A 12310-nucleotide genomic window follows, 5' to 3' on the forward strand; every position below is an offset into this window, starting at 1 on the left:
GAAGAAATGCCAAGCACACCCTGAGCTGACACAGCTTCACTGAGCAAACTGCAGCTCTGTGTATACACCAGCATCACTCACTGCCCACAGCACACCACATGGTGCTCTGTTCAGAGGCAAGCCAGCCACCTGAGACGGGAAAAGGAGAGAGTGGGTGTGAGATCAGCAGGCTCCAACACCCTGACCCAACAGCAGGCTGTGGAAAAGCCCAGCCCCAGCCCAGCACAGCCCTACGGAATAAACTCTGGCCAGTTCAGACAGAAGGAGCCTGGACAGACACACAGCAGCCACATCAGGGGAGCTGCTCTGTGCCTGCTGCAGAGCCAAAACACCAACCTGGCATCAACAGCAAGAAAGAGAAGAGCAGGAAAAACCCATGCAGCCTGTACCCTGACACAAGCATGGGCAGGCAGCTGCCAGAGAGCCCCAGTGACACAACCACCATTGCCTTTTCCTGCAACCTCAACCCCTCGTGGCTCCCCCAGCACCACCCTGCACATTGCAGACCAAGGAATAAACAAACTGATCAGGAAAACACTTTTAAACCTGTATTTTCACTCTCAGACCTTGAGCTCTTATAGGGAAAAAGGGAAGTGGGCATATTCTTTGCACACATTCTGCATTTTGACCAGAACACATAAATCTCTTCATGAATTATAGTTCACAGCTCCAGAGAGGAGGAAGAAGGCCTAGGGAACAAGATGAGAAATCCTAGAAAATAGTGTTTATCAAATCCCTGCATGAGGCTGAGAGCAAGCCGTGCTCTCCTTTCTGGCAATGCAAGTCACCTAGAGCAGACCGTTTTCTCCACAAAATAGGTGTTCTACCTCTGGAATTTCTTCCAAACCCAAATCACAGCAAGGCCTGCCCTTCCAATGTTGATCCATTGGCATACATAGGCTGGTTGTTTTTCAAAGGACAGAAGGAATACATGCAGAAATCTATAATGGAACAGTTTGGTTTAGAGCAGCTACAGCTGGTTTCCTAAAACTAGCGAAAATATCTGCCAAGAGTTTTCATCCACTTGGGGATATTGAGGTGGGATATTGAGGGATTTTCCCCTACCCCTCCACCAGCAGTTTGTGCTTGTATTTAGATGTAGATTAGGATATAGCAATAAAAAAAAATCTGAATTTTAGAAACATTTCTAAATCATTCTCATTCTCAAGTCTGCTCTACTGCTCTATTTAGAGGCAGGGCAGCTGCAGGGGCAGCCTTGCCAGTGGGAGGAGGAACGTGCTCCAGGAAAGCCCAGAGAGCAGTTCCATCAGGGCACTCTCCAAGGAGAAACTTCTGTAAAAAGCCAGCAGTTTCCATCCTACTCTCTGACTCAGAAGCTGCCAATGGATGGTCCCAACCTCTCCAGCAGCTCCCTCAAGCTTCCCTGCAAGAATCCCACGTGCAGGAGGATGACCTGCTTTCCAGGTTTCTCACCCCCCTCCCCATTTCCAGCAGCATTCACCACCCCGTTTGCACAACAGTTTCTCCAGCAAATGGCTTTGCACAAAGTTTCTGTCATCTGATGGCTGGAACATCTAAAGATCAAGTCCCTGTTGCCCAATGATTTGGGCAATCACTCCCAAAACATCACGTTCTTTTGTGCAACTGCTATCCACAGTTTCCCCAATAAAAGCAAACAGCAGAACTACCAATAAAAAAAAAAATAAAATAAAATTTAAAGAAAAATTAAAAAAAAAAAAAAAAAGAGGTCTGAGCAAGCAGCTTGAAAAGGAGCCTACCAAGTGATGGGAGGTGAAGCAGTGAAATGAGGGCTGGGAGTCACTGAGCAGAACCCTTGCTCACAGCCACAAACACACTCCTGCTTTCCCAGTAAATCAAACAGATGCACACAAAATCATTATGCTCTAGGCTGCAGAACAATAACTTTATAACTAGAGTAGAATTCCAGAAGCTAAGAAGTTATAAAGAGGGGTCAGGGGTGAAGGGGCTAGCAACATGACCTGCAGCAGCTCTGACACCCCGGCCATGCACTCTTGGATTTGACCACCCTGCAGCTGCAAAACTGGCAACCTCTGGCCTACTTGGGGGCGTGTTAGAGTCCAACTGTATTTACGCTGACAGAGACAAGCAAAGGCTGTGACGATTTATTGACGCAAGAGCTATTTTGTGCTCCATGCCAGAAATTAATCAGTGAAGGAGGAGGAATTCTCCTTAAGCGCTTTGGTGAGCTGCTAAAAACAACAGGCTGAGGTCTCCCATGACAAACACCAGTGAAAAGAGAGGAAAGGAAGAAAAAATTAAAAGGGCAACTTCCACATAGCAGCTTCTTCAGAAAGATTCATGAATCTGGCAATGCCTGAGCAGAACCTGCCTGCGTACCTTTCCTTGTGAAAAAGAAAATATATGAGAGGAATAAATCCGAGCTTTCCAAAACCTCTGTCAATACGACTTGATGCTGTGTTTGCTCAGATCAACCTGTCTCAAGTTTATCTGGGGGAGGTGGAGATGGTGGTGAAGGTGTAGCGACCCTTCAGGTTGGCTCTACCTGCTGCAGTTCCAGATAAAAAGAAGGAAACCAGGGACAACAGTCCCATCACCTCCTTGAAAGAGCTACTGCACAGAGCTCCATGTTGAAGGGAAAAAAATTAAAAAGAAAAGATTCTTTAATGCAGGCTGAGGATAGCATCAGCCCTACCTGCCAAGAAGACATCACGATAAACCTGTCAAGAGTTACGAGCCTGCAGAACAGGCCTTGCACCTGCTGGAAAGGGAAAAAAGGAAGGGAAAAAGCCATCTAATGCCAATCAGATTCTTGCTGCTGGCAGGGAAGAGATGCCAGAGCCCTGCTCCTGGGTTTGGTAAGCTGTGAGGATCACATGCTTTCCCCTGGCAGAGGTTCTATGAGACCACTGGCACCTTAGTTAGACTAAAGCAAGTTCTGGGAAGCTTCAGAGATTTTTCCTGAAGCAACAGACGTCAAGGGTTCAGTACTTGGATGGACTTGTGGAGTTTGGTGTATGGTCTTTTTTACTGCTTTGGATGATTTTATGACTAGAGAAGAGAGGGTTGGTCTAGTTCAGGCTTTTATATATTCCCACAGGAGCAGCTCAAGCATTTTCTAGATCAGGAGTGAAAAAAACGTTTAAAACCGTTTCTCTTTATAGGCAGCATAAAAAAAAGGTCACAGTTAACAGAGAGGGTCAAGCCTTGTTTGAGTAGAAAGTGCAAGTTCTGAATGCCAAAACAGAAGAGCAAAATACAATTCTCAACGGATTATTTTAACATCACCAGGCTTTAAGGGTTTCCTGCCTGAAGAACCATCAATTGATCAGAAGTGCCGAAACCACCTTTCCAGCAGCAGCCCAAAAAACACCTGCCCTCAGATCCCTGAGGAAATAACCCACCGGAGCAGCGTTTCCCATCTCCCAGCTGCTCCCAGCTTGCCAGCCACATCAGTCTGGGGCTACTGATCATGGGTGAACAAAGAGCCAGCACACGGGAGCTCATGGACAGCAGCAGCTGCTAAAGAAAAACTCCAAATCCACAGCACAGCGAGCACAGCCCACCGAGGGCACCCAGAGCCCACCGAGGGCACCCAGAGCCCACGGCCCCTCACCCTGCACTCCGTGGCTTTGATCCTGGTGGGGTCACACAGCCTCAAGCTGCTGCCCCAGAGGACAAAACAGGGACCTGAGGCCAAGGCTGGCAGTTCAAAGCTCCTAAACCAGACCTCGCTCCCTTCACCATTTGCCCCATAAAGCTATTTATGTGGTTTGGCAGCACAAGGGCTACAAACAGAGCAAGTACATGGGTTCCAGAATAGTGAAAGGGTCAGGATTGATTTTTTTTTTTTTTAAAAACAAATGATTTCTTTGAATTCAGTTGCAATTTCTCCAATACGTTGATCCCGGCCCTCCCACAGAGCACAGGGGGTTTCCAGCAGTCCCTTCCACTGCAAGCAACTCTACCTTGGTTGGAAGTTTCTTCTGGTGGAGAGGCACTCTGCTTCTGTTCTGTTCATGGGCAAGTCAGCAAAAGAAGTTGTTTTTCAGTGCTGGGATTGTTCATCCCTTGATACAACCAAAATGACAGAAAAGAAACCCCAAGAAACAACAGAAAACCAAATAAAAGTAAAACTGACTCTAAAAAAAAATCCACATCACACATGATCAGAGGTTGAGGGGGCGTATTTAATGGCTGTTGTCACAATCCTACCTGTTGTTCCCCCCTTCCCCATGTATCCACAGGTAGCTGTGGTCAGGTTCCTATCTCCTGGGCTGACCCTGCCCAGCCACCCCAGCAGAACCTCCTCACACTTGGCAACTCAAGCTTCCAAAACGTCTCTTGCAACATCAAAGTGGAGCAGGGCAGCTACAAACAAGGAGAAGATTAAGTCTGGCCTGTGAATTCCGTGGCAAAGCCTGTGCTGCCAGGGTTCAAAGCAAGACCAGCAATGCCCCACTGAACCCCAAACACACTCAGGGGTTCCTGGAAACTCCCACAAGCACTGCTGCCACCACGGGTGGCTTCCAGCTGAGACAGAATGGCCACCTGGAGTTATTCCTACATGGAATTCACTTTTCATTAGGTGTGAAGTTTAATACCAGCCTCCTCCTTCTGAAAGGCTAAAAATTTGCTTATATACCTGAGTAAATCAGCCTATCAAGCCAAATGGTGACAGCAATCCCAAGGGGGAACCCCAAGAGCTGCTGAGCACCTCAAAGCAAGCCAGGGTACTGCAGGTAAAGCATCTGCTTTTCCCAGTAACTGATGAAACAACACTACGTTGATTTTGGTTATGGAAACAAAACCTTTAAAAGACCTGCTGATGTATTAATTTTAGTTTTCTTAGCAGAAGAATAAATTGTGTGCCCCATTTCTCAGTGGTTTGACCACTCCACCTGGCAGCTCAAACGGTGCAGGTGTCAAGGCCTTCCCTGCTCAATGGCCTAAATAGAAATAATAAAATAAATAAATAAAAGGTGGGCAGAAATTCCTTGCACATGGCAAGCTACGAGGAGAAAGGGACTGGCAAAACCATTACTGAAGGATGGGAAAATTACCAATTCCACAATTGTTCATTCTCCAGTCAGGCACCTCCTACTCCATGTTCAATCACTCATAGCTATCCTCTGACTGTAAAGGCAGTTTCTAGAGATGTCAGAGGATGAAAAAGATATACTAAACACTACACTAAAAGAAGAAATGTCACAGCAATTATTTATTCGCTCTTCCGGTAAAAACTTGTATTTGGGGAAGTACGAGACACATGGCAAACTGGGGTTGACCAAAAGTGAGTAACAAAAATGCAGTAACCTTGTAGAAAAAGGTTTGTCTCCTTTCCAAGTGGGACACAAGATCCTAAGGACTATCTCAAGCATTATTACAGAATCACCTGACTTTAAAAAGACAACATTTTTTATATCCTTTGCCTACCCTGTACTTCATTCAAAATAATCCAAAGCTCTCTGCCTCTCATCACAAGTACCTGCGTCTCATCTTTGCACTGCAGGAAACATCACAGGCTAAAAAACTTACTTTAGAAACAGGCTTTTAAAGAATTCCTAAGTGCAAGAACTGCATTTAAAGAAAAAGCAGATATGAGAGGAATGTACTTGGCAGGGACACTAACCTAGCAGGAACTTCATCTTGAACCCCAGGCTGAAGCACAAAACAATTCTTCTCTTTTGAGGGTACAATCAAACCCTTGTACAGAAAGTCCCAACTATTTGATGCTCCAGAAAGTGAAAACTTCACAGGTTTAGTGGAAGCAGACTTAAAACTTTCAAGGACCTCAAAATGACACCGTTCCTAGAGGAAGTCCAGAACAGGCTCAGCTCCCACATGGGTAAGAACAGGAATGAAGGTGGAAAAGGTGTTCTGTCGTGAGCTAAAGAAAGAAAGTGAATGGAGACATGGCCAGTTCCATCTGCTGGAGTTTCCAGCTCTTCTAACCAGAACTTGTTGCTGAGTTTACCCCACAGCCAACCCCAAAGTCCCGTCCCCCCCCCACAAAACTGGGGGACCAGGCTGCTCAGGGGAACAGGCTCTGAATTCCCAGTCTAGCATAATCCAGTAAAACCAGAGCACCAGACTGGTAAGGGGAAGCAGGGCTCCCTGGAAGTGTCCAGGACCGGGTTGGACAGGGCTTGGAGCAACCTGGGATAGTGGAAAGTGTCCCTGCCCATGGATGGAGTGGGCTTTACAGCTCCTTCCCACTCAAATCACTCCATGACTCCGTGACAGACCATGTCCAGATGTTCTTCCACAGTCACCAAGTACCCACCATGGCCCAGCCCTGCTAGAGGGCTGGAGCTTACCCCCACAGCCCTTGTATTTATTTGAAATTATGCTCTTGCCCCTAGATAACTTCCCCAGACAGCTTCATTGCTGACAGAAAGTAGGTCAGTGTCATTTAAAGCCGCCTTGAAATGCATCTCCACAGAAACTTCTTAATCTTTAAAAAGAGAACACATCAAATATTTATCAGCCAGTGCAAAATGCTGGGAGATGCTCATGGGGAGAGCTCTTCTGCGTGTGCTGCATGAAATGGCTTTCCATGCCTCATTGAGCTGTGGAGCAGGGCAGGAGAGTGGCTGGCTGCAGATAAAGCCCCATACAGAAGTCCTTATCTACCCAGCAAATCACAGTACGTGACTCCTGAACTAGTTCTCCCGGTGCCATGTGATCCCAGAGCTCTCTGCTTCCTCAGGGAGCTCCTCTCAGCTCTAATGATCCCTGCTGCAGATTTCCCCCTATCAGCCAGGCAGCTCATTCTCAAAACTTCAATATTCCTAATTATCAAACATTCAGCACTGCAAAATGTAGCTGAAATTTGCATCTCTGCAAGAGTGGCTCTGAAGAAAGGATGGAGTATTTGCATTCAGACTGGTTAATTCCTGCAGGATAACATTTCATAAACAAAATGCTTCATTGAACATGGAGATTTTCAGCTTTTACAAAGGAAAGTGAACTTTAAACAAATACAAATCAGTTGAGTGATTAACTTTAAGTGTTTTGGTTTTTTAAAACTAATCTTTATGTATAACTAGTATCAGCAGAACAATCTTTACTGATTAAGGAAGCGAACGACAGTGAAACTCAAGCCACTGAAAATTAAGGGGAGAGGTAGAAGGCAACTGCAAGGAATCATTTAAGGTAAATAAGGGAGGGGAAAAACCCTAAAACATTTTTTAAAAAATCTATAAAAATACCCCACACCTACTCACAACTCAGTCAGTCTGGGTAAGGTAAGCACCACGGGTTATGTAAGGCAAGTTTCAATTGTGGCCAATGTGAACAGGTTAAGGAGTGAAACTAAACATGCTTTCCCCCACCCCCCAAGATATGTCATAATCCTAAATGTTATCTTAATTAGCCTAATTGTCTTAATTATACTTCGCAGCACAATTTGAGCGTCTTTTTTTCCAGCTTTGTTCCAGCACTGGAAGAGGCAGCAACTCCTCTGCCAAAAGCCAAAGGCCACGTGATGCCTCCCAGGAAGTTTTCTCCCACCTGGGCAAGTCTTCTTCTCCAAAAGCTATTTCTTATTCCATACAGAATCTGAATCCAAAACACAACAAAAGAAGAGGCAGCGATGAGGGAAGAAGTCACACTTTTCTTAGCTAACTTAAATCTTCTCTGTGTTTTTTCACCTTGTTTGATGAGAAGCTCTCAGTGCCCAACACTTTTCACAAAACCTTTGCAGAGTGAAATGAAAAATCAAAAAAAGCACAGAAAAAACCCAACCCAAACCACTTCCATTCATCTATGCCACAACAATTTCATGGCATGGCTCCTAAAACATCCCATTAGTGCTGGCCTTGGGGAAGATTAGAGAAGAAAGCTTGAACCCACTGAAGCAAGGCTTAATAGGCTCTTGAGTTAAGCCAGAGCCTTCCCTTAAACAATGCCCATCATTAGGAATAATTACCTGTAGCTGTATAATCAACATGGCTATGATAACTGACATGAGAAGTCCAGATGTCATCTTTGGCAAGGCTTGAGAAATATTTCTGCTCCTTATTATACAACTGACTCTTGAAAGAGAAACGAGCAACAAGAACATTTGGGGTGAAAAGCCACCAAGAAACGCTGCAGAATTCCAACCCAACCCTTGGAAGTAAAACCAGAGTAAGAACCCAGCACCCAGGAAGAGCCCATGGGTATCCAGCACCATCCTGCCCTGCTGCCACACCCTGCATTTTGATCAGACCGCTATTGTCAGCACCATTCTAGACAGGCTTGTTAGAAAAACAGAGCTCAAGCTGATTTTTGGATCTACAGGAACGCTGAGCCAAAGCAGCAGAAAGAGGCAGGAGGAATGTGTTCAGTGATGAATTATGAAAGGAAGCAAGGCAAACCAGCATCATATAGCCCAACCAGAAAGGACATCACCACTTCCCAAACCTCTGTAGAGCAGCTCCTTAAGAAGCCAAGAAATACCCACCGTTGGGTTTAGACTGCAGGTGGGTGTTTAAGGTGCCCCACCACCACAACGAGAGAAAAGCAAGCAGCCACAGCTGCCAGGCTCACTCCTGAGTCATGAAAACACTGAAACAACAATTATGTGTTATCTGAAGAACAGAGCTCCTTAAAAATATCACTCTGCATTCGTGTCTCCAGTAAACACCTGCATTCATACAAACACACATTTCTCAGCACCTCACAGTACCAACAAATTTCAAAATCTAAGACTGCTACATTATGGAAGCAGAGGCCAGTTTTGTTTTTTTTTTTTCTTTTTGATAATTCTGATGATTTTAGAGACTCCTTAACTCATTTCAGTTGTGAGAAGAGGGTCGGGTCTACCCCTGCTGCCTGTAGACTCCAGCAGCCCTATTTATTGCAGGATTTCTTCCCCCACAAACAAGCAGTTCCTTAAATCTTAGGAGCTGTTCTCCGGCTTTTAGCACTTCAGCCTTAATTGTTAACCTCAACCTGATTAAACTGAAGTCACAGAGTAATCTCTAAGAGGCAGAGTGAAATAAGTCCTTCCACGTGCCTCGTTGTTGTTGGATTATTTGCTTCCCAGCAGGCCAGTTCTGTACCATAAACTGAAACAGCCCAATTACAATTAAAATTCCTCTTATAAAGCTCTGCCTAACACAAAAGTTGCCCCAGACTCCCTAAAAATAAATGTGTGAGGCACCTTTAAGCTGGGAAGCAGGTAACTGAGCAGCTACAGATTCTTCTGACAGACAAGAAATACACAATTTAGTAGTGATGAATCATGCCTCAAATTAGAAGACACATTAGGGATAATCCCCAGACAGCATTGAGGTGGATCAATTGACTTTTGTTCGAGCAAAACTATTCCTTCCTGTTAAAAAGTCCAACAGTTTCCTTAAATATCAATACAGGCACCAGCAGAACCATGCCCATTCCTTGGAAGTACACTCCATGTCGTTAAGGCTCATCAGCACAGATTTAACAAATTAAATATCTGCTTAATGACTCAAAAAATACCAATTTTCACTGATGCAATGATTAGAAACCCAAATTTTAGAACAATCAGAAGTCTGAAATGGTAAAACTTCCTTTTAACACCAACAGCACTTTCCACCTTCACACCAAGTTTCAGACAAAGCAGGAAAGGGAAGGGGCCTGGATGGCCATTTCAGCATCATTAAAAGGTGTGTTCATGCAACAAACTGTGTTCTGGGGTCACTGCTGGGACTCCAAATGGCCTTACCCTTACCTGGATGGCTTTGGGAGCTCATTGCTGGCAATGTCTAGTCCTTGGGAGAAGGGATTGGAGATAGATCAGTTCCCACGGGAGTAAGAGCAGCTCAAGAGAGCTCCAGTGCTTCACCAATACATAGGAGTGGGAAGTGGGGATTAAATCATGGCCACCTTGTAAAATCCAGGGCACAGTGACATGCTGAGTCCTATGGGAAGTAATCCAAGAGGGTGGCAGTGTCCTCCAATAGCTTTTAAAATGGGAACCTGCAATTAAAGAAAAAGATGTCTGCGTTAGCAAATGAAGATTAACAGCCATTTAAACTGTACATTATATAACCTATTTATCCCTGAGATTAAACTACTGTGCTATTTTAGGCATCAAGGGCTGCAGAGAGAGTAATTTTCAGAGTTGTAAATGTTACTTTGATTAATAACCATAAAGATGCAAATTAATACTTAACATTATTTTTAAAAAAACAATTAAAGAAAACAACTTTCCAACGACACATTCACATCTCAGAACCCCAAAATTCCATGTTAATTCTCATCCTCCAACAGCACCATATGAAGCCACTTCAGTCCAACAGCTTCCATATTTTAAAAGCCATATGTATGAGTGGTAACTGTACTTCACGCATCTGTTCCCAAAAGAAGTCTAAAGAAAAATTCCTCAGTGCCAAGAAGTGGTCTTGGAGCAGGAAGGAAAAAAAAACCCACACAATCAATTCCACTCCTACTCTACCCAAGCCTCCAGAAGATTACTAAGAAGCAGCTCCATACTGCCCCAGGGGAAAAACATTCACCATTCCCAATTATTTTGAAGCTGTGTAATAGCGGGAGGGAGAGAGAACAGAGGGGAAATCACCCACAGAGTCAGCAACCCCCGGCCCTGGCCCCCCAAAATATGGAAGTATAGAAGCAGTAGATACCCTGATTTGGAGAAACCCCACCTGAGAACCATGCTGACCAGCCACCCTTACACTGAAAGAACTTGAGCAAGTTCAGTTTTGGGGGGCTCTGGGTTTTTTTGGCACTATACCAAGTGACATCAGGTATTTCCTGTCCTTGAAAGTGTCCGTGGCCAGGCTCCACTGGGCTTGGAGAAACCTAGAATAGTGGAAGGTGTCCCTACCCATGGCAGGGGATGGAATAGGATGGGCTTGGAGGTTCCTTTCCACCCAAACCATTCTGGGATTCTTGAGCATCCCTGTTTTACAGGCAGGTTGTCTCAGGGATTCTGCCGTGCCACCAGCACGAGCTCCCAGCCAATGCCACTGATCCAGATGGAGCCCAGCTGTGTTCTTTACCCAGAGTATCCCACTGCCACAGGTGATTTCCTTTCTTTGCACCATAAAACACCATAAAACCAGCAATCCACCCCTTCTGGGTACTCAGGGGAGCTCCTCCTGCCTGGCCAGGCATCACCCAGTGGTGGGGTGAGGTCACCCTGCTGGCAGCAGCCAGCTCCAGCCCATCCCCACAGATCCAGCTGACTCTGCTCACCCCAAACTGCTCTGGCAGCAGCTCCCAAGGAGTGGTGCCCTGCAGCACCGCTGGGGCAGGAGATGGCTCCTGGGAGCTGCCATGGGAGCTGCCATGGGGACTGCTCCTGCCTTGCACAAGGAGCATCCGTCCACAGTGCAGCTGTGCCACAGCATTTCAGGCAGTGCTGGCTATTCCTGGAAGAGCTCTTAGCACACTCAGATTTGAGTGTCCCTTTCCAAGAAGCAAAACCAGGTCTGAGACTTCCAGCACTGGCGCAGTTGCTCAGGATGGGTTTTCTAAAGTTATTTCCCTGATGTGCAGGAAAATGCCTGGGCACTGCTGAACACAGTCCTTTCCTTGCTGTGCTTCATTAAAAACCCCCTTTAATTGGCTGTCTCTCTGCAGCCCAAGTGTCTCAGCATCACCACCACTCTCCAAGTTCCTCTCGGCCCATCTTGCATTCTTAGAGACCTGGAATGCATTCCATGTTTTGCGACAAATTCAAGAGAAAATCACTTAAATGTCATTTCTAATCCCTGCAGGTCTCAGCCATCACGAATGTTCAAGATGTTCCAGTCCCATTAATCAGCACATCCTGTTAAACCGAGCTGGGTCAGCTTAGACCAGGCATTAGCAAGATACTAACATAATTTATTTTCATTAAAACCAGCAGGTACTGTTGTAGCATAAGCCATCTCAGCTGTAGACAAGAAGGATTTGGAGGGGAGTTACCAGATCTCCCTGTCCTCATTTTCCCAACACAAGAAGGAAAATATGAGCGTGAACAGAGAAAGTTTCCCAAAGAAACTGGACTGAATGCATTCAACAGCACCGCTGGTTTAATCTATTCCTACTTCTGCCTCATCCCTGGAAGAGTTCAAGGCCAGGGTCTTGGAGTAGCCTGGAACAGTGGCACATGGCAGTGGGTGGAATGAGATGGGTTTTAAAGTCCCTTCCAATCACTCTGTGATTCCATGATTCTCTCCAGGACACAGAAGCCCCGTCTCAAATCACCTCCTCCCAGATTGCAATTTTCAGGTAGCTCTTGCACAGATCTCCATGCAGACCAGTGAGTTGCTGCCAGGCCTCCACCTGCAACAATTCTTCTGTAAATTTTTCCTTTTGCCACCATCTCAAAGAAAACACTCCTTAAATTAAAAGAAGTGAAACGCTGTCTCTC

The 12310-nt window shown here is 45.6% G+C and overlaps 1 protein-coding gene across 6 annotated transcripts in view; it reads right to left on the bottom strand.

Annotated features, from left to right (window-relative positions):
* HDAC4 (histone deacetylase 4) overlaps positions 1-12310 on the bottom strand; it is a 175928-nt gene that overhangs the window by 140007 nt on the left and 23611 nt on the right. For all 6 annotated transcript variants that reach the window (XM_021539613.2, XM_021539610.2, XM_021539611.2 and 3 more), the window contains exon 2: positions 9662-9909. In XM_021539613.2, the coding sequence (XP_021395288.1) occupies positions 9662-9683 (22 nt within the window). In that variant the 5' untranslated portion in view covers positions 9684-9909. The remainder of the gene's footprint in view (positions 1-9661; positions 9910-12310) is intronic.

Source organism: Lonchura striata, chromosome 8, assembly GCF_046129695.1.
Source record: "Lonchura striata isolate bLonStr1 chromosome 8, bLonStr1.mat, whole genome shotgun sequence".
Classification (NCBI taxonomy): Eukaryota; Metazoa; Chordata; class Aves; order Passeriformes; family Estrildidae; genus Lonchura; species Lonchura striata.